Consider the following 22872-nt stretch of genomic DNA (forward strand, 5'->3'; position numbering starts at 1 on the left):
AGCAGAGCCCAGGACTGCAGCCACGGGTCCTATGTCAAGCCCGTAACTCGGCGGTGCATCGCGGATATATGTTTTCTAAGAAAACATTCCTGTCTGCAGGAAATTCTCCAGGAGGCTGTTACCTCCCTGGGCATCTAGTCCTGCCAGAGGAGAGAAGAGCAGGGTCGCTGATCGGTCTGACTTCAGTGAAAACGATAGCGAGCAAAACACCAGTAGGAAATGGCAGCCCCATGGTCTTTTCTGGTAGCCTACGTGAAAAGCTTGATGGCAATATGATCCCTGGCAATGCGATCCCCAGTAACGCGTGGAAGGAGGACGAGCCTCAGCAAGCTCCCTCCGAAAAGCGTGGGAAAAATTAGATCAAAGTGACCCCCCCATCACCCCTAAAACACAAAGTCGGGGGGACGGTGCCATAGGTTCAGTGTTAACGGTGTCTGATTCCTGTCCGGCACTCTGAGAGGGTGAGCTGCTCCCTTTAAAGTTGGAGGCATTTCTAGAGGCGGTGGCAGGGGTGCAGAAGAGCCAAGGGGTACGGGAAGCCGGTGCCTTTATTGGGTGTAACGGCTCCCAGATCTTCTCCTCCCACCACCCAAAATCAAACAGAAATGCACAAACAAAATTTATACCACCCCGAACAATGTTAACTGCAAATGGTACTAATTAGCGCTCCCCTAAATGGCTGTGATTAGTTTACCAGCTGATGGAATATTTACTCTAGAATTTTTTTCTTTTTTTTTCCTTTTAAAAAAAAAAAAACAACACACACATAAAATGCTATTTATTTATTTATTTTACAAATTCCTGCCGCTGGTCGTGCTGAAAATGTGACTCACGGAGCAGGAGCTGAAACTGGAGTGGCACTTCTACCAAAAAAACAGATTAAAGCACAGGAAACACAGCGTGCGAGAACAGGCAGGCGCTCCGAAAGCCATTTGCAACACCAAGTTAACATATAACGCCAGGCTCGAAGTACGATAAATTAACAATTTTAAAATAATACAACTTCCCCTCGTCGCCTTGCGAGAGCGGTTTTTCCGTGATGCTCCGCCAGCTCTTCTCCACATCATCGCTTTTGCCAAACTGGTAGGTTCCAGTTCGGTCATAAATTGCTCGATGTCAGGCGTGCAGTAAAACGGAGGTGACCGATGTCCCTCGGCTTTCCCTGCCCGGGCGTTTTGGAAGGCGAAGCCTTTCTGGAGCTCCGGGCACCTCTGCTCCCATCGCTAATCCGCGCCTGCCTCCCCTTGGACAGGCCTGGCCACTTCCTTTCCCAACAAACCTCTTCCCCCCCTTTCCCCTGCTTGTTTGCTTTTCAGAAAGCTGATTCAGCCTTAAAGCCGAGCGGGTTGCAACGCCCGGCAGCAGCGTTTTGCATTCTGCCCCCGCCGCCTGGGAGAAAGGCGAATAAACTGCAATGTAATCGCTCGTTTGCAGCCAGGATGAGCCCTTATTTTTATTATTTTAATTTTTTGGGGGGGCTTTTTTTTTTTTGTGTGTGTGAATGTCGCGGCAGCACGGCCTTAGAAAGGCAAGGGCGGACAACGGTTAACGGGGAGCTGCTGGGGTGCCCAGGGTTTCACACCCGATATCCGTATTTGATCAGCCCCGAAGGAGGGGGCGAGCAGGGCCGGGCCCGGCCCGTTCCTGGGGGGCTTTGCAGGGGTCCCCAGGGTGAGGGGTGGGCAGGGACGGTGTGATGGAGTGTTGGGGGCGTGCCGGGGTGCCCTCGCACCCTCCCTTGGGGGGATGCGGGTGGTTTTGGGAGCGAGGTCGCTCCTGGCTTTGGAAGATGGAGACTGGAAAGGGAGTGAAGAACTCGGGGGGGGTATGGACACCCCACCCGCACCCCTCTTTGGGGACAACCTGGGGGGGGGGGGGGGGGGCAGGTCAACCTCTGCTCCCCTGAGGGGGAAATGCCCCCAGGCCTACCCTGACCCCCCTTGTGCTTGCAGCCCCCCCCCCCGCCTGCCCTGACCCCCAGACCTGTCCACACCCCAAGGCTCCATCTGACCCCACCTTGTGCCTGCTGCCCCCCGATCCCCCCCCCAGCCATCCTGACCCCATGCCCCCCCCCCAGGCCTGCCCTGACCCCCAGGGCCTACTGACCCCCCCTTGTACCTGCTGCCCCCCCCAGCCCCGGCCCCTCCCTCCGCCCCTCAGACAGGCCCCGCCCCTCCCTAGGCCCCGCCCCCTATTGACCTGCCCCCCCCTTCCCCCCCTCCCCGCGCTGACCTGCCCTCCCCGCCCCTCCCCCGCCCTCTCGCCGCCGTGCAAATCTCGCGAGACGCCGCGCGCTTTCACTAGTGTGTGTGCACCAATCGATCCGGGCCGGGCCGGGCCCAGCGCCGCGGGAGGGGGCGAGCACCGGCCCCGGCACCTGCCCGCGCCCCGCCGCCCCCCCGGGAAGCGAAGGGGTTCCCCGCAGCCCCGTGCCCCCACCCCCCCACTCGCTCTCCCCACCTGCCCGGGCGCCGCCGCCCGCCGAGCCCTCCCTCGGGCCTTTGTCCTGCCGCGAGGCCTTGCGGCTGCCGCCGGCCTGCGCGCACCCCGGCCGCGCGAGGTTTCTTACGCGAGGCCGGGGATCCGCGGCCTATCCATCCCTTCTCGCTCCCCCACGCCCGCCCCGTCTCCTTCCCCGCCCCGGAGCCGGCGAGGGGCGAGCCCCCACCTTCCCCCCCCCCACCCCCCCGCCACTGCTGCCGCCGCCCCCCCCTCCCCTCCGCCCTTCTCCCCCGCGTGGAGCCCGGGTGCCCGCAGCGGCGGCGGCGCCTGGCTCACGAGAGGCCGCGGAGCCGCCCCTGGCCTCCCCCTCCCGCCCGTGCCGCCGCTGCCGCCGCCGCAGCAGGTTCCCTCCCTCCCTCCTCCTCCTCCTCCTCCTCCTCCTTCTCCTCCTGCTCCTGCCCCCGGCGGCGGCGGGATCCGAGCGGTGCCCGGGGAGCGCTCGGCCCGGGCAGGAGGGGAGAGGAGCGGCGGGGCGGCGGCAGGAGCAGCAGCGGCGGCAGCGCCAGGTGAGAGAGCCCGGGGGCGGCGGGGGAAGCGCGGGGACCCCCCTCGCCTCCCTCCCTGGCGCCGGGGCCGAGGCCGCCCTGGGGGCGGCGGGGCCGGGGGTGGAGGGGGAGCGGTGGTGGGGGGAAGCCGGGCAGCGACCCCGGGCCGCGGTGGAGGCGGGGGGCGGAGGCTGTTAAACGCTCCCCGCCGCTGGCTGCGGCGGGGCCGGGCCGGGGTCACGGCGGAAGGGCCCGAGGCCTGTGCCCCGAGGCGGCGGGAGCGAGGCCTGGGCCGCGGGTGCCCGCCTCGCCGGGGCACGGCGCAGCGCAGGCCCCGCGGGCTCGCGGCCCGGCCCGGCCCGGCGGGCGGGGGGTAAGAGCGGGGCGGGGGGGGGCCGAGGGTCGGCCCAGCCCGGCCCGGGGGAGCGCGGAGGCCCCGGGCCGGCGGGGGAGGTGAAGGGGTGGGCACGGCCTGTGAATCCCCGGCCTGGGAGTTGAGGCGGTGCTGCCTGGGGTGTCGGGGAGGAGGAGGCAGGCCGAGGCGGTGCAGCAGCTGGCAGCGGGGCAAGGCTGCTCACTCACCGGCTTATTTTCAAACGCGTGCCTCTGTTTCCCGAGTGGGGAGGGAGGATGGGAGAGAGGTGCTGAAAATCACCCCGCAAAGGAGTCGGGGAGGGCAGGGAGGGAATGCCATCCCCTGCTGGGAGGGATGGAGGGGGGGGGGGGTCCAGGGCAGTCCCCAGGCTCCGGGAGGGGGCTCGGCCCTGCGGTGGGGTAGGGTGGGGGGGAAAGGCTCGGGAACTTGTGGCAGTCCCATCCCCAGACCAGCATCCCAGCGTGGGGATGCGATTCCCTCCCGGATGGTCGCCCTGTGCCCCGTAATGGGGGAGAGACCTGGGAGTACTTTAACATCTTTGCGTTCATGGCTTGTCTGTCATTTTCCTCGGTGCACAGATTTCCTGTTTTGAAAACTAGGCTGATAGCTTTGTTGGGGTTTTAAAGCCCATAGTAGAAATAGGGTTCTCTAATAACCGCATTTAGTATCCCATTAGTTTTTGAGGCTTGTTACTGATGTGGGAGAGCAGTTGTAAATGCCCCCGGATGGATTCACTTTGCCCCCTGCAACTTGGATCTGCAGCGTTTGGAGGAAATGGCAGGGACAAAATGGACAGTTAATAAAAGGAACAATTGTATACTGCCTATTCTAGAGGGCACTTGCTGCCCTTCAAGAACTTTCCTCATCGCATATGCTCTTTATACAGCAAATCTTTATCTTCTATCTCTTTTTTTTTTCTACCTTAGTCCAGAAAATGAAACTGGAACAGACATTTCTGGAAATGAACTTGATTGGTGCAGTTGGGAAGATGTGATTCACAGTTATAATGAACATTGAAATTTGTCCCATTTTTTCGCAGTTCAGTATTCAAATTGTATATTTCCTGATTTTTAACCGGTTTACACAACTATGCTTTTTTTTTTTTTTTAAAACCTTTCAAATAATGGCATCCCTTGTGTTGGATTGCCAAGAGGTACCCCAGGTACATCCAGTATGTAGAAGCAGCTGTTATGCTAGAGGTATCTGATGCTTTACTCTATAAAGTAAAAGGTTTAAACGAGCGTTATTTTCTTCTTATAATCCCTTTCTGTGCTTGGAAGAACCAAAGCTGTTGTCAGTGAAATCTGGAGTTCGGGGAGATCTAGTATTTCCAGGATTGGCCAAAAATAAATTATGGGGTAAAGAATGTTGCTTTTTTTTTTTTTCTCCTAGTCATGCAGCACAGATGAAAAGCTCTGAAGCTTTTAGTCATAACACTCTGGTCCCATGTTTTCCTTTTAATAAAGCATCCAGTGGGAGAATGTGACATAATTGGTTTCTTGGATTTAGAGATCTTGAAATGGCTGGTACAACAGATAGAAGAGGAAACTCTCCAGCAGGGTTATGGTTTAAATACAGTAATATGGTGGCAAAGTCATGTTATTACTGCGTGGTAATCTTGCATTTCTCTTGCAAGAAAATGCTTTCTACATGGTTGTGCTGCAGAACAGGCACTTTTGAGTCTCGTCAGTGGCACAGAATATTAAATCTCTCTCCTTTCCTTGCATTGCATAACCTGGGTGTTGTTCTCCCATAGCAGCAGAAATGATGGAAGAATTGCATAGCCTGGACCCACGAAGGCAGGAACTACTGGAGGCCAGGTTCACTGGAGTCGGGGTTGCTAAGGTGAGTGTAAGTACCTTTGGTAACAAGCATGCCTGCTTGTCCATCCTGCGCTGCACTTTGGTTTTTTAATTTCTACATTGATAATTTTGCTTTGCTAGCAGTTTTGTATCAATAGTTGTGTTTTGACCGCTAATTTGCTTGAAGTATGTTTAAGAGGAATGAAAATGGGATCTCTATGAGCAGATGTTTTGCTATACAGAAGATTTTGGGTTCTAATTAAGTTCTTAGCAGTTGCTCCATCCTAAGGCAGCTTGTACGCCCCTAAAAAACCCGTGACAACTTTGTCTTTGGAAGTAGGAATCTAATCTGTCTCTTTCTTTCTCCAAGAATGCATTTGAGAACTGAATTTGGCCACTGGGTAGATACAGTTTCAAGTTTACTGTGTTTGATACAACATGTAACCAGACTTAACATATTCAGGAATTTGCTCAGTTCTTTGTGGATGCAGTGTGCTAAAATTGTGTACTCGGTCGCATAGAACACACGCCCCAAAAGTATTTGAAGGTAAGCTCTCCTGTATCTGTGATCCACAACCTGCTAGTAAAATCCCATCTTTGTCCTCACATACAACTTCATAACTGTTCAGTAGCTTCCTTTCTTGAGTAAGGCACTTAAATCATTGTGTGGTTGCTTGATACACTAGCATTAAGCTGTTAGTTCTCCAGATGTTGTTGGTAGTGTTAATTGATAGTTTCTCTGAGCAATGAAATGGTGGCAGAACTCATCTTAAACTGGGTTAGTGATAAGGAGTTTACTTTTGAGGAAGATACCGAGTTTTGGACAACATCAAGGTAGATGGTAAAACAACATATCATTGATAGATAATTCTCAGAAACCTCTTAGAATTATTTTGAGAAGAAACTTTGTAGATGCTGTATTTCTTAGAAAAATTCAAAGCAAATCAGAACTTGAAAAAGGGTTTCGTTCGAATTCATACTTTTCTTTCTGATCTGTACTTCAGTCAGGACTCAAACAAGGTTAAGTCTTGGAAGGAAGCATGAGTAAGTAAAATGTACAGCTGTAAGGTAGTGTAGTAAGGAAGATTAACACTAGAAGTTGGTAAGGGTAACAATTTCGGTTACTGAAGTAAGAGTGTGGGGGTTTTTTGATCTTTTCACCCACTCTTAAGACTTTTACTAGCATAAAATTTTATGGTACATAATGTATTTATGATCTTGAAAGACTTGTTTTATACAACATTACAACTTTTTATGTACTTTTTCATCTGTTTCTTGCCTCTTCCCCCCCATGTGTGTCACTTTAACATCTTTAGCTGTACCAGTACAGATAAAGCCAAACAACTTTCTAGAATAGCTAAGACTTAGAAGCATAGACGCTGTTGTTGCTTTAAAACAGTGCCAGCATACTCAATGCTCACAAAGAATGTTAGGAACTATTCCTTTTAAAGGAATAACCTTTAAAAGATACAGGAAAGCAAGTCTTAATTATGTTTTCAATATGTTTGGAGCAGGAAGTACATGCCCTTTCTCTGTATGGGTGAATATTGAAAACTCATTTTTGTTTCTAAAGCATATCCAAGTAAAAATGCCTCATTTCTTGGAGGCTTCGCTTTGAGCAAAGCTGTTCTGTTACTGAGTTTTATTTTTACGTATTGTTATGCAGTATAGTGTTTTACTTTGTACTAGTCACTAAACTATTAAAGTGCATTACACTTATTTCAAACAATATATATTTATTTACTTGCATACTTGCTAATTTGCAATAGATCAGCCAACCATTGATATGAATTAGCATGACTCTACTATGTTGCAGCAAATCTTGGTTGCAATATTAATCTCAGATACTACATTCCCTCCCAGGTTGGTGCTTCAAATTCCCTCCCTACCCCCCCAAGTCTCCGTCCGTCATGCTCCGCACTGGCATTGGTAGGTCATTGTCTTAAAGGGAATGTGTTGGGAAAGCTGTGATACAATTTGTATGATTCAACTAAGATTTTTTAGCTCTCTCCAATTAAATGTTTAAGGAAAGCTACGTAGAGTAAGTTAGTGCCATCTAGTGGGACTGGGACTGGCACATCCTCCTGGGATAGAAGGTATTCTGTTGCTGTTTATTGCATAAAAGGAAGAAATGTCATCTTAGATGCTCTCCTATTGGGTGAAGGCCGCAGGCAGTTGTAACTGAGCTTCCTGCCTTCCACTGACTGGGTGTATCACTTCGTGTGTTTGGTTAGGCTTCTTTAATGTTTAAAAATACAGGGTATATTTTGGACCTGCATAAAACTAGTGCACTAGTTTACATCCTTAACACAACTGCAGCTTTAAAGCCCATTTTCCCTCCATGGTTGCAAGTAAAGAACTATACGTGTTTCTGAGAAATAAATAAGACTAAGCTGATCTAGAATAAATTTTTAGGCTAGAAACTAGAAAAAAGCTTCTGGCCTTCAGAGTCATGGGATTTGGGAAGAGCTTTCCAGTAACAGTAGTAGAGGACAGAAATCCTAAACTGTTTTGGAAACAGCTGTGTGCTGTCACCTCCTGTGGTAGCTGAAGGCACAACCCAATGACTGAGGTCATTTGCAGTCCCAAATGCCTCAAAATTCTGTTGCAAGTCTGTGATGAATTATTTCACTTAGTAGCTGGAGAATATATTTCTCTAGAAGCTTGGAGTTAATACATGGAATCAAATTTATGAGCAAGGAATGTTTCTAGGCAACTGTTATACTCATGTGGTTCATCCAGGTCACTAGATACCTTCAAAAAGCCAGTGATGCTTTAGATGTCTATTCTTGCCATATGGTAAAGTACCATCCTTCCCCAAATTCGCAAAGCAAGTCCTTGAATTAACACATGACTATCTGACACCTACCAGTATTCCTGCTTATTTAGCTCCCGTTTATGTTTACTTACTAGGGGAAATCTATGCGCATTCACTTGAGGCATTATTCTGACTAGTCATCTCAGACATCTTCCTTGGGTCAGTAGATACAGAAGACAAAATGTAGTTTGTTTCTCTAGATAACGTTGTTGAATTTTGTCTGTTCTCATCGTCTGCCTCCCTTCCCCCTGTCCGGGTGCTGCCTTTGGGATATCAGGCAGGTTAACACCAAAGGGTTTTTGTCATTTCCGCAGACTTTTCCTGGATAAGAATTGGAATAGGTAATTGTGATGTATTTGCACATGGCTTGTCTCAGGCTTAACCAGAGCGGATCATCACAGCAGCATGCATATCTTCCTACAAGTTTGGTCTTTAAAAGATCTTCAGACTAAGTTGTGTGCGCCACTTTATTATAGCTAAACTAAAAAGGCTGAAGTATTTCTAGAGAGAGTAACCTTCTCTGTTGTGCTGTAGGAATCTTGTAGATCCAGATGACTGTGCTAGAATTGAAGTAGTATTGGTCTTGGTGGTAGCTACTACTCCCTTTCCTCCCTCTTTGAGGTATCGTAAAGAGGGAAATTAAAATAACCTGAAGAGTGCGACTTATGCTGCAGAACATCTGCCTCCAAAAAGAGAATTGCTCATAAAAAAGAACAGCGTTTACTTGTATTATTTTGGTTATTACCCTTTCTCTGTCACTCTAACAGTCTTGATCAGTTCAGTAACTACCAGTTGTGTGGTCTACATAGTGACATTTTTAGCAGCAAAGTTACCAAGTTGAGAATTCGTGTTTGAGAACAGTCATGTCTTCCTTGGAGGGAAGTGGTACTGCATAGTGATGGTCCTTAACAGGTGTCACATGCCACCAGAAGAACTAGTTAATTAGAGTTTTGAAACTTAGAATTGAATTTATCAGCTACCACAGAATGTGCCAGGACTTTATGCCAGATACTTAAATTGTTTGGATGCTTCCGTGTGCAACATTACTTATTTCAAATGTGTTGTCTGGCTACTAGAGCCCAGAAATAGTTGTCAGATCTCAGTTCTATTTCTGCCCCTGAACTGAGGGTTAGGGTGAATTGTGTGACCCTTCTGTCCAGTTTGCCGTCAGTAAAATAAAAATACTATTTTTTCAACCTGAGAGAACTCTTGAGGCATAATGGTAGCCAAGCAAATCCTGTTGCAAATCTGCTTACCCATCTGATAGAGTGGAGGTTACCTGTGAACATCTGATAGTAGATTAACTTCTCATGGCAAAAAGACCTAGGTGATTCGGGGATTTCATTATTGGCTGTAATACCGACCTTTTCTAAAAGCCCAATTAAGCAGCAGGCTGTAATTCTCATACTTACGTGATGCTTGAAATAAGATAAGAATATGTTAATTAAACCTGTCTTATACAGTAGCACTGGACCAGAGTAACTGGAAAACCATTCAACCATTTCACTTTGGTGTAAGCCTGTGTGGAGTCAGCACTAACTTTTAGTGGAACTAAGGATTGACTTTTTCCCTTTGAAATCTCTTGATTTGCTACAGAATTCAGAAGAACTCGGGTTACCTTGGCTTGAGGTAATGAAGCATGTCTCCACCATTGAGTTAGCCAGAGAATTTTGCAATGCATGTTACTGTAAGTCCACGTTGGAGACTCTGGCTAGGCAGCTTGAATTCCTAGAGCTCTCTTTCAATATGAGGAGTTGGAGAGCACAAAATGGAGACTGCCCAACATAAGAGTTGCGGACAGGCCTGAGGGATCATTTTTGGGAGCTTGGAGAGGCTGAGGAAATGCACAAGTCATGCGAGGCAGTAGATAGGCTTGAAGAGGAGATAGGTAAGGGCGGTCTGAGTCAGGCTAGCTTTATTATGGAAGATCGGATGGGAGCTATTATCAGGCTAAGTTGTTTCTACTGAAACTTCAGCCATTGTGCCTCATTTGTGGCATTTCCAGGGCTCTTGCAAAAGGAGAAATGACTAACCAGCTTGTGTGAGTGGACAGATTTTAAATTCTTGCCTTTGAGTAGGAGTCTTGAAAGCGCCTGCTACTGCTGCATCCACTTCTCAACATGGAGGTTTTGTTGTGCATAGGTAGGTCACGGACTTAGAAGCAGCAGTTGATAGGTGAATCACAAGGGAAAAGAGCATGCCAGCTTATCTCAGAAAGAAATTCCTTGCGGAGGAGGAAGTGTGTGCTGTTCTTGTGCTTGTCATTTGGGTAAACACTATAGAAACTATTAGCTTATTTCAGATGACCCACGTATTTTGAATTTTTGCTGAGCCCCATCACCGATTCTCTTGACAGGGTACAGTGGATGAGTGGGCTGTAAGTGATATCAGAGAAGCGCGGTATTATCCCAAAGTAGTCTATGCTAGAAAAGCCAGATGCTGGTGCAGATGACTTCTTCAGGAACAAAATTTATAAGCCCTTCCTGTGTAAACTATTGCATGTTTATTATTCCCTACTGCTACTTCCCCAGCAATATTCTGATGTTAGTATGCTTTGCCATTGCTTACTTGTTTTTTTCCAAAATTCAGGTTTGTTCCTTTAATTTCTTTTGTGTCATGACCACTTATAATGGTATGCTAAATTAAGTACTGAACATTTATCCTATGTCAGTTGCCGAGTTAAATATAAACAGTCAGGAATGATAAAACATAAATTTGAAGGTTTTTTTTATACACACACTCACTGACTATTAGTTGAGGGGGAGATGCTCAGATGTATAGTTTCTCATATCCATTGTCTAAACCCGTTGCTATAAGCAGTTGATAACATGAGGTTATGTGTGAAACTAGATATCTAGCTGGATGATCAGGAAAACTTGCTTTTCCTTTTTCTTGCATAACTATGTGAGAAGAGGTGTGGCTGAGGACTAGGCCATGTTCCTCAAACATCCTAGGTATTGCATCTTTGTTGCTTTGAGTACAGCACGTTCTAATGAACAATTTGTGTTTCCATAGCCGGAATACCTCAAAACAAGACTTTTTTGCCAACTGTGACATGAACAAGGTGCTTCAGCTCCTTGCCTGTAAGATAGGCCTAATCCTTTACTGTAAGAGAAGTGTCAGTGGAAGGCCCTTTAGAAGATCATCAAGGGAGAGGAAAGCTCATGCAGTGGAAATGGGTCAAAACTTGCCTACAAAGAATGAATTCTGCATTTGTTCACAGTATCAATACACATGACAGTGAACTTGCTGGATACTTACAGACATCTGACAAGCTGTTCTTTTCTGGTTCCATAACCAAGTAGTTAGTTCCTTTTCACCCTTTCTACTACTGCGCTGAGTTCAATTTTACAATTTTGTCAGTGTAGTTTCTAGAGGAAGTTTTAAAGTAAAGGGAAAATAGGTTTTTTGCTCTTCAATAATCTGTGATCAGAACTGAACTGCTCTTTTGTTGATGCAAAAAATGGGTTTGATTCCAACTGCTAGAGCTGTAAATGTCCCACACAGAATAGTCAGTGCAGGTAGTTGTACTGGAAGTAAGAAAAACATTGTGGATTTTATATTAGGCATTTTTCCAGCTGCTTACATTCCAGAACTTGACATTCGGATGCAAACTGAGTGGATTTTTTGTACTGGTTGTATTTCTGAAAAAAATCTTAGGATCATTTCTAACTATAGACGGCCTCATCAGTTCATTTCTCCAGGTGACCCTAGAATACAGGTCCATTGCTGAAACATTGGCCCTTCATAAGCCACTGGCATACCCTTTCAACCACAGTGTTCCTGAAAAGCTCAAATGTGGCATTTGGGGAGCAGCTGTTCCTGTCGTTTGCTATCCATGTGCAAAATGGAGGCAGCGAGATTTAAGCAAATGTGGAAGCAGCTTTCACTTTCATCTTCATCATGTCAGAACCCCAGTCTGTCCATCTGAGACCTAGCAAATGCTCATTTGTTGAGACGCTCCTGCACCTAATAAAGCTTTCACGCTTGCACAGAAGGTTGGTGTCTTGGACATGCTGCTGGGGTTTGAGTTCATGAGAGGAAGTGAAGGATTTTAGAGGACAGCATTTGTGCAGTTTCTAAACAAGCTTTTTACATGGGTGAAAAGATTAACTTTCTGTTGCTGCTTGCCCTAAGATAATACTTTTTTTTATCAATGAGGCCTTCATGTGGATGTAGCTAAGGTTAGTGTTGGCACTTCTGTTAAGTCCTATTGGTCAAGGAATAAATACCTCGCATAACCAAGAGTTGTACCTATAAGATTTGTGAGCCATCACATTGGGTGGTGGGGAGGTTGCTTCTTTGTTTAAAAAGCAACTAAATTTTAAGCTTTTGTATTGCTGAAGAGATGAGGTAAAATATCTTTCTGGTCTTGAGCTATTTGTGTGATGAGTTGAAGGGGTAATGGTATGGCTTAAAGAATGTCATCTGCAATTTTTCTTAAAGTAATTTGCTTTTAAAAGGGAATCCTGAATGTGTAGCTTCTTGAGCTGTTCAAGTGTTGTTATTTTTTTTGTTGAAGCAACTAAGCATGTCCTTTTAGGAGAAACAAATTCGGTAGTTAACATTCACAGTGTAATACAGAAGGTAAACAGAACTTTTACTTTCTGTGGATGCCTGCTTGGAAATTGGGGTTAGTAATAGCTAGGTTGTGTCACAAGTTTAATTGGATGGTGGTGTTTGTCTTATAAGTGGGGAAGGGAGAACTGCCACCCTCAAAAATAATCTACTGTGGGATTTCTCTGTGGTGTTAAGGCTTCTCCCCCACCCCTCCCATACGTCTTCTGCTCGAGTATATAATGAGAAGTGGCTTTGCCTTGAGGAAAGATTGATTGGTGGGAAGTGGTTACTGCAAAAATAAGAATGCTAAAATAGAATGAATCTTTGGGAAAAGATGCTCACAAGTTATTAATGGAGAGGTGGCTTTATCATGTCATTCTTCCTGTTAATACATTCCATCAGTAATTGTGAATCTTGTTTTTATACCTTTGTCAAATTCGTCTAGATTTCTTAAGTTAGATCTGTAGGAGGATACTTTTGTGTCAGAGCACTAGGCTAAAACACAGTGACTTTGCATGATTCACTTTTCTTTCCTTTTAAAACCGGTTTTGATACAGATTTTAAAAAATAATTTTCAAAACTGCTTGGATACATAAAAATGCAGATGCGTATCCAGTAGAGCCTGCAAAGATGCAGGCGGACTGTTGTAGGTACCTGGACACTATTTTGGTAAATCTATTCCAGCCTTTTGAATTTGTGCTTTAGCTTGGTAGGAGCAACTGCTCTGTTGGCAGGTCAGCCATGGGTCCATGAAATAGCCTGTGGGAGAGATTGTCCTATGGGTGCCAGTTATACTGCTGTTAACACAACTTTCACTTGTTGGCTTTCTTAGTGTTAAAAAAAGCATAAAAAATACACATTTAAAGAAAAATCAGTGGTACTGCCAGCATCTGATAACAGTAATAGCTGCCTTGCCAGATGGAAGATGCCTCTGAATTCTTAGCCCAGGGTCAAGCAGATGCTTGCCTGAAGAGCTGAGCTTGGAACTACTGGTACTCAACAAATCAGAAGTTTTGTTTCTCAAACCAGTTGTCTTAGACTTTGTGAATACTGCCTTGGCTGTTTTGTGGATGTGGTTAAATAGAGCAGTTAGGATATAGATTGATACAGAAATATCATTGCAAAGGCTGGATCAGTATACTGAGAAAAGACCGTCCAGTTGGCAGTCCAACTTCCATCTTGCTCCAAACAACTTCTCAAGTTTTTTAGTGCCCCATCATGTGTCTAGGTATTTGACCCATGTTGCTGCTGCATCCACGTGACTTAGAGCAGCGTAGTTAGCCCAGAGATGCAATGTTTGATAGGACATATCTGCCTTGTATGGAAGTTGTTTCTAACAGTTTTTGCTTGTTTTTCACTAGGGTCCATTAAATAGTGAGTCTTCCAACCAGAGCTTGTGCAGCGTGGGTTCTCTGAGTGATAAAGAATTGGAGGTAAGCAGGCACAAATCCTCATGGTAATCGGGATTAAGGTGGACATGATTGAACTCAAAACATAGAAGGAATTGTGTGAGAGTGAGTGACAGTGTTCTTTGTTTGGGGTGTGAAAGGGACTAGTGGAAGTATTTAGTCTGGATCTTAACCCTACAGTCTTTGGACCATGCTGTGAAGCAGTCCTCCTTGAAGCTTCCCACCATAGCAGGCAGATTTTATCCGACCCCAAAAACACAGCATTCGTAAAGCTCAACTTATGAAATTGTTTTCAGCTGCATCACGATTTGTTTGCTGGTTTTGGATGCAGTTTTGGCCAAATAAAAAGCCAGAGAGCATTAATGGAAAAGTTTGCCTTACCTATCAAATACATGAATTTGCAGAAGTCTGTACAAAGCAGAGCATTTTTATGAATTGCTCTGTGGAAGTATGGGGAGGTGAAAATTGATGCTTTGTCCCTGTTTAATCTCACTGCTTTAGGATTAACTATTTCAAAGCACTTGCTAAAGCAGCCAAATGAATTATAGAGTTACATTTTTACTTTAAAATTCCACGTTAATAAAGCAAAATTTCAAATTTAAATGCATTTTCTTATGCGTTTAAAGAACTTCCCACACGGTTATCAGGTAAGTTTTGGATCACATTTCCCTCTATTATATGGCAGTACTGATATGAGGTGTCTGGTGAAGCTAAGTCTTTCAAGAACGCAGTATCTTAAACTCCGTACAAGTAAGTATAGTTAATAGTGGGAAACTGAGTATTCATTCTTATTTCAGTTGGGGTTTTTTATCAACTTCTGTGGAGTGATTTAAATTGACCAAGCTGACATAGTCAAATCTACCATTCCTTGCTTTTTCAGTCTGTAACAGATAATGTTGTGTGTAATTTTTGTTATGTAAGTACTTGAATGGAAAAACAACTTAAACTGAATCTCATTAATATGCTTACAGTTCCATGGAGGCTGTAATGGAGCCTGTGGTGTTACAGTCACGCCAACGCTGTTCATGAGTTGCTCTTCACTACGCAGTGAGGAGGCTATGTCACTGACTTTTACAGATACAGAGGCTGGTACAGCAATTCTCTAGATAGTTATGGAGTTTTCGGTCCCCTCGTTCTAAAAAGTACTTTGTAGACACAATCGCCACCTTTGTCTTAACATCCCCTCCATCCTCTTACCAAAACAATAACATGTCGGTGACTGCCCAGCTGGTGACACGGGACTGTAGATGTCCAGCATCCACTGGGGACACAGCCAGGTTTAGATTCTGGCTGTGTCAGCTTTATCCTTTTTATCCTATTAAAGGAGGTAGATTGATTTCTGTGCTTACTCTGTGCAAGTCTTTTGGCAGAGATCTTTAAACAGGGTACTTTGGACTTTGGTTTCCGAAGAGCATGAAACTTAGGTTTACCACAAACTTTCTGGCCATGGCTTTCCCTCCCCCAGAGTTGTGTTTTGCACGCTGTGGCTTTCTTTCTGCCCCCAAGCTATAGTTTAGTGGTGGCTGCAGTGATTGTAAAGCATATAGCTCAGAAATTATTTGGGACCCTTTGGGATAAGAGATGTTTTTAAAATGACGTTGGTGATGGAAATGACAAGATATCTTTCTTTCCAGCAACCTCAGTAAGCTGCTGCTAGTGCAGTGCTTCCTAATGTTTTCAGCAGGTTTGGCCACATAAGTGACCCTGGTGACAGGGAAAGCACCGTCCTGGGGTCTTCTCCGCCCTCGCGTGTCTAGGTTTGCTAGCCTTGTACAGACAGACAGGCCTGACATTTCTGGAGGCTTCAAGCCTTCCACCTGTGCTCTGTGTTGTGCCTGTGCATAAATATATTGCTGTCCACTGATAAGCTGCCCCTCAGGTCTCTGGTTGCTCACAGAAATGGCAGATGCAACTGGCCCTTGACTTGAACGAGAGATACGTCCAGATGAATTGCTGCACCTGTGGCAGCGTTCTCCTGGCTGCCATCTTGGGGAGCTCTGCCTTGTTTTGTGTAAGGTTGCAGTTGTGCACCAGCGGACAGGATAGTTCTTGTAGCCGTCTGCAAAGGGCTTTGGGAAGAAGCATTAGGTGCAGGCAAGATGAATTGTCCTGGTAGACTGTGAGTAGCCACTGGACTGCAAATTTGGATGTCTGTACTCAAACCTCTTGTCATTACTCCTCTTGTACCAGTACTGTGAAATGGTTTGCACAGGTTTTTATGAGTGTTTGAACTTGTTCTGCTAACCATGTGAGGTAACTGGGCAGTAGAGGCTGCCTTGCTGCAACTGAAATAGAAAAAAAAGTAACCTCATTCCTAACCGTATTCTTTCCCTTCTGCAGCACATCTATCAGAAGGTAGCAGCTATTTGAGAGCAGTTGTTTCTTTAAGTACCAGCAGTAGAAACAAATGCACCAGAGAAGTGAAATGGCCACTGGGGATATGGAGCAGATTATTGTGTTTTGGCATTTTCTTTAAATCTTGGAATAACTGCAGAAATGTTAATTTTGAAGTATTGTTTAACAGACTCCTGAGAAAAAACAGAATGACCAGCGGAATAGAAAAAGGAAAGCAGAAGCATATGAGACCAGTCAAGGTAATTCATCCTCCTGACCCTGCTGCGGGATTTCTGAACGGTTGGTAATTTGTGCACGTTTTGCACAGTCAGTGTCCTAGGAAACTAATGGCCCTTCTCAAGGGTGTGTCAGGCAGCTTGTTATAAACTACTCCATGATGGTGTAGTTCTCTTCTGGGAGCCTTGTTATCCTCATTGGCAGGAAAATACTCATCTTCAGCTTATTCACACAAACTATTGCATTTTTATGGGACAGACTGCCCAAAGGCTTAATATGGCTTCTCTGAAGTGGTGTTTTGGTCCCACGTCACTACGTATACAGCAGCCAGACTTCAAAATACAGGCTGTACTTTCTTCCTTGCTTTTTGAGACGTATGCCTGTCTTGTTAGAATAAGTTCTCACCATAACAAATAGAGAACAAACTGTGCTCAAGTATAAAGCAGGCAGTACTGTCTCAGAGTACTAAGAAAAACCCAGCGTGTTCAAGTCCAAGTTCAGATTTTCTAGCAAGTGGGCATAGAGGCAGATTTCTATTTCTTTTATTCTTCAACAAGAAAGTAACAAGGGTTGTGTTGACAGAACTGCTTTGATAATATTATAATAAGAGAAAAGGGCTAAGGTTTAATGAGCTGGTATTAAGCCACCACTAATTATCTCTCTAACTCTTACAGGAATGCTTGTGAGAGATCTAATATGCAGTAATTTACCTGAAGGCAGAGGAGTAAAAGTACCCTTTGCTCTGTCCTTATCTTGAAGGAAATTTTGGAGAACCTATGCAACATTCAATGACGTTTAGTGTTTTCTAAGTACTTCAGCAAGTGCAAATGCTGTTTGATTGGATTTGACATGTTTGGAATTGAAAGTTAATTGAATTGTCAACTGTAAACCCTCCCAACAACAGCACAAGAGCTGTAACCCTGAGGCAGTCTTTTGTTGTGCAGAAGCTTTTGTTGTGATAGGTGTTGCACCTTTCTATAGGGAAAGGAGTGTCAAAATACAGGAGCCGTTTTTCAGAATGGCATCATAACTTCTGTACTTAAAAATACCAACTCTTATTTTCATCCTTTGTTTTCCTTTTTAGGAAAAGGCACTCCTAGAGGACATAAAATTAGTGATTATTTTGAGGTAAGCATCTTTACATTGTTTGAGAAATCTGCTTGAATTCACATTATGCAAAATCTGTAGATGGAAGTCTGTAATGTGACTTCTGTTACTTGATCCATCGTGTTAACTATAATCGCTCAGAGTCATTGATTGACGATGTTACCCTGATATGCTCAAATCTGATTAGGTAGAGGATATGAGATTTTTGGAAGTTGTTTTTTAAATTAACATTTCTTTGAACAGTTGATAAAGCAATTTTTTAAAAGAGCAGTCACATAAGTGTACGTTGGAGGTTGATTTGTATTGGAACCTGGATCTCAGATGAGGGTATCTCCTAGTGTGCAAACCTATTTTGGTACAGGTCCAGTGCTGCAAAAGAACCTACCTGCAAAGTCCTGCTGATTTGAGTAGGAAGTTGTTTACAGGGTTCCCTCTTTAGAAAAGCTTGCCATGGGAGGCTGGCACCACACAGGAGATGGAGAGCCCTCCCCAAAACAGTGACGGACACTCTAAAAATCAATATTCTTTTTATTGCATAGTTTCTGAAGTTTTTCTAGGTCTGCACAATCCAGGGCTGTAGCTTTTCTCTTAAGTTTGTTCTTTATTTTACTGAGTAACTTAGAAATTAAGTGCTTATTAGCACTTACTTTTTTCCTGGCTAAAGTTTTTTATAAGTGTAGTACACTGTGTGGTGCAGGAACATATGAATTTCTGTACCAAGAAGACCGGTTGCCCAGCTGCTTACCTATCTTGTCTTGAACAGTGACTGGCACAGGTTCTTCAGTGGAGGTGTACATTTCTTACCACTTCTGTGGGGCACAGTTAGACGCATCTCCTCATAGGGAACAGTCTTCCTAATTCTATCCAGTAAATATTTGATCTGTATCCAAGGGTGCAGGTTTATATCTTTTTGTGCTAAAATGAAAAATGTGCACATGTGAATGTTTGTCTGAAGTACTTACTTTTGCTGTTGTTTTTGAAAACTGTGCATGAAATTTTAAGGCTTTCCTCTTAGCTCATCTTCAGCTTGTTTAAATGAGTCCCTAGAGCCTATAAGGCTTCATTTTTAAGGTTAACGTGTTTCTTCTGTCTCTGTTATGTTTGCTTAAATATGGTATCTCTCTGGAATTACTGATGATCAAATCTGTTCCTTTGCCCAGTTTGCTGGGGGAAGTGGCCCAGGAACCAGTCCCGGTAGAAGTGTGCCGCCTGTCGCCAGATCATCACCGCAGCATTCCTTATCCAACCCCTTGCCGGTAAGTGTTCTCCCTGGGAACAGAGCTGGTGGCATGGCATTGATTAGGTTGGTGCCCGTGCTTCAGGCAGGTAATAAAAGGTTCTAAACAGGAAAGAAGTGTCGTCTTGGTGAGTGATTTGGCTTATTCTCTATTCAGTTTTTTTTTTTTAAATCTGAAACTGGGTTCTGGCAGCAAAGCCAGATGTCTAGGACCCTGTAACAGTGGCTAGTCCAGTTGTAACTGATATGAATATCTGAGCTTAAAGCATGCAAGGTGAATGTTTTTAGCATGCTGTGTGGTTACAGATAGGAACTGACATATTAGTTATCTCCTATTCCATTGTAGCTCATGAACCTCTCCATTGAGTTGGGAATATGTTGTATGTTTGTATAGCGCTAGTACAGTGATATTCCGATCTTGATTGGACTGAGTATACTGAAAAATGTGCATACCATAATTATATTGGGAAGGTCTTTTACTTTTGTTTACGTGCATGTGACTTGTAAGGAGCATTAGCAAAAGCTTGCAAAGAAATGTGTATACATGCACATCTGTTGCGCTTTTTTTGTTACATCATTCCATTTTGCTGTCGCAGCATTTCTGCAAGATCTGAATGTGAAGAAATAACCAGTATTTTTAAGCCATTTTAGCACAGAGCAGCTAAAGAAATTTCTTTCAACTAGCAAAGCAATATTCGGAGGCTCTGGTGTCTGATCTCTAGTTTTGACCATTGCCTGGGCCCCTCTTTAAAAATTTTCAGCATTTCTTGAGTGTCACCAAAGTACGGAGCATTGTGGGAAAGGTTAGTATTCTGAAAACCAAATGCGAAGTCTTTACTGATTACGTTATTCTGCAGAGACCTTTACACAGTTCATTGATGTGTACTGAACTAAATCCCAAAACTGAATGCTCTGCACAGAATTCAGTATGTGTTGCTAGATTTTGGAAGCTTTGTAATGCTGCTTTAAGGGAGAACTTCACATATGCTTCTAGATATTTTTTATGTTTATAAAAATTGAAATATATCTTGTTAATTGAATGGCCCTTCCTCCTATCTTATAGTAATTCACTAATACCTCTTTTTAAAGAGAAGTTAGTGAAAGAAATACCATCTCTGGATGTTGCAGATGCGTGAGGTATTAGGGACAGTTCTTTATTCCAGCAGATGAGATATCCTACAAGTGTTTATAATGGGACAAGTGGATTCTTCCTTTGGTTTTCTTCTTCTACACTTGTATGTATTGAGTAGGTAAAAGTTTGAACAGAGTATTTCTCATGTGGTGAATACTGATGTTACAGTTAGTTGCAGCTAGGCCAGTTTGTCTCTCTCCTTACACAGGTGCTCTTTGTGTTTCTTATCTTCTGTTCTTTACTCCTGCAGCTAAACCTATAATGTTTGCTAATTCATAACAAACTATTATGTGCATTTGCAAGATCTGTCCTCTTCTTACAAACTGAATATCAATGGTTTGAGCTAAGCCCCAAAAAATGAGGGGATGAGTGAAAACTGGAGAAGATTGAGTATCTTACCCATTACAGATGTCAGTACTATCTAGGAAGAGAGCAGAGTGTTAAAATGTCTTTCACAATGAGACAAACCTCCTCCAAACCTGTGAGTTAATCTATACCGTACTGGAAATTTTCTGCAATCAGAGCTTGTGGAGGAATTGTAATGGCTTCAGGAAGTTACTTCTTGTCTTCAAATCTCTTGACTGCTTTGAATTGCCTTGCTTCTCCTTTGAGCAGAAGAATGATCTGCAGGTCTTCAGACTCTTGCAAGGTCGCTCTCATACACAAGCATTCTTTTGGAGAAGAAAGCACACTCTTGACATTTGTAATGTTAGCCAGAAAATATGCTTCAGGTTGCAGTTTAGGTTTTTAAGAAAAACTGAAGCCTGACCTGATTGTTTACTTTCTGTGTGGCATATGCCTGGCCCGGAGTTACAGCTTGGAAGGACTTAGATGATTATTACCCAGACTGTCAAGTTTTAGCAGTGATGGGCTGGCTTTTAAAGTGAGGGCAATGAGATTCTGAGTGCTGTAATCAATGTAGCTCAGATGATTCTTGTTCTTATTGAACCCAGTTCCTGTATCACAGTTGGAAAATGAGTCTACTGCAGGAGAAAGGAGCTGGCCTTTAAGAGATGTAATGCATCTTTAAAAGATTTTGGAAATGCATTAGTACTTCACTTATCTTACAGGAGATTGGTCCCAGCTATAATGACAGAAATGAGCTTCCCGTGACATCTGGGTCCTAGACATGGTTAGGTTGCTGACATTTAGCAGTTCTGACTCAGTTTACTTCACCAGAATAACGAATGTATTGTGACATTGGCTGTTTTAAAATGAGTCCTTAAAAAACATCAAGGAGTATAATTTTTGAATGCATTGTCCAAAATCACAATGCACTAAGGTTTTTGGATCTACAACCTATTTTGCCCCACTGGCTCTGAAACACATGTATTTGCAAAGGAAGGGGTGTGTTAACTGACAAGGAATTCTGTCCTTTGTGTTCATTTGTTACTTCAGTTGTTAACTTCATCTACTTTTTGATGTCTGCTGTTGGAACAATCACTCCAGGAGTCCTGTTTGAGTTATCAGATCCTCACCGTGCTGCCTGCCCATTCCTGAGCTGCTGCTTCGCTGACAACAGTTTTGGCAGAGTCAGAGAATTGCTTTTTTAAAAAAAAAAAAAAAAGTTCATTGTATTTTTTTTGACTGTGTTACAGCGGCGAGTGGAGCAGCCGCTGTATGGGGTAGACGGCAGCACAGCAAAGGAACCGCAGGAGGAACACTCTGCTCTGCCAACGCTGATGTCGGTGATGCTGGCGAAACAGCGGCTAGAGAATGAGCAGCTGGCACAGAGGGGAGGTGGCCTCTGTTTTACTTTTGTTTCGGTGAGCAGCTCTGAAAAGATTTGAATCCGAAGGGATGTTTCTAGTTAAGGGATGGGGAATTTGAAGCTTTTGTGCTCAAAGACAGTGGTTCAAGTGCAGCCTGGTTTATTGATGACCAAGTCTAACATCTTCTGGTAAGTTCATCTTCCTTGTGAAGAGTTCTAGGTCCCAGGCTTTGCTTGTTTAATAAAATGACGTGAGTTTTAAGTTAATGACTCAAAATCTCATGTAGATCAAAATAATAGCATCTGAGAGGCTAATCTGATAGATGCAAAAAAGCAAAAGACTGAAGTATAGTCTTGCTGTGAGAAGTGTTTGTTTTGGCCTCGCTTAATCTCAGCTGACATGAATTATATTAGGCTTTTAAAAGCTTTGTCTTTTGGCAGGTTGGGCCAGGCTTCTTGAAAGAAACTGACTCTCTTGTTTTACTGAACTAAATCTCTAGAGCATTCTTAAACCTTAACGTGAAAGTATGGTACCCAGGCCAGGCTGCACCTCCCATGTAAAGATAAGTGTATCTGCATGGGCACTAGTGATCATGCTGAGGAGCGTATAACAATACACTAACTTTCTTTTACAGGCCCAGCAAGGCAGCCCATCTTCTACCGGATCAGGGAACACTGAGCATTCCTGCACTTCCCAAAAACAGATTTCCATCCAGCACAAACAGTCACAGGTATAGCTCACTAGATTGTATCATCTCTTGGATATGAGATTGATGCTTGATGCAGCTTGTCTTCCATGCCAGAGGGTGCCACTTGTAGTAGACATAATGTTTCCAGTGAAAAGAGCCAGTAGTCCCAACTCAGTCTGTAACTACTGATTGAAGTGAATCACACTGAACTTTGTTCCTTATCCTGTAAGGGATGCTTTCAGTTGCTGCTACTGGAGTTTGCCCAGGCTGTTACTGAGGCTTTTCTGTGTCAATACTGTGGGCAGTTCTTCAGCTGTGTGCGAATGTGCTCAGGAGAGGAACACCTTAGCTCTGTCTGTTTCAGTTCTGTTGTACCCTGAATGTTCTTCCTCTCTCTGTAAGTGAAGACGTGAAGGAAACCTGAGTGATAGTTGTGAATGCCTCTCTTCAAGCGCTGGGTCATGGGTGCGCCC

The 22872-nt window shown here is 44.5% G+C and overlaps 1 protein-coding gene across 4 annotated transcripts in view; it reads left to right on the plus strand.

Moving 5' to 3' along the window:
- Positions 1-2786: 2786 nt before the first annotated feature.
- The window catches only part of TLK2 (tousled like kinase 2), a 44187-nt gene continuing 24101 nt past the window's right edge, over positions 2787-22872 (plus strand). Inside the window, exons 1-9 of one of the 4 annotated variants that reach the window (XM_050911649.1) lie at positions 2787-3008; positions 5120-5208; positions 7029-7094; positions 13905-13976; positions 16477-16546; positions 17608-17651; positions 18791-18886; positions 21598-21765; positions 22346-22441. In XM_050911649.1, coding sequence (XP_050767606.1) covers positions 5128-5208; positions 7029-7094; positions 13905-13976; positions 16477-16546; positions 17608-17651; positions 18791-18886; positions 21598-21765; positions 22346-22441 — 693 coding nt within the window. In that variant the 5' untranslated portion in view covers positions 2787-3008; positions 5120-5127. The remainder of the gene's footprint in view (positions 3009-5119; positions 5209-7028; positions 7095-13904; positions 13977-16476; positions 16547-17607; positions 17652-18790; positions 18887-21597; positions 21766-22345; positions 22442-22872) is intronic. The other 3 variants (XM_050911646.1, XM_050911648.1, XM_050911647.1) reach the window with 3 other exon arrangements.

This window comes from Gymnogyps californianus, chromosome 28 (assembly GCF_018139145.2).
Source record: "Gymnogyps californianus isolate 813 chromosome 28, ASM1813914v2, whole genome shotgun sequence".
NCBI classification, from domain to species: Eukaryota; Metazoa; Chordata; class Aves; order Accipitriformes; family Cathartidae; genus Gymnogyps; species Gymnogyps californianus.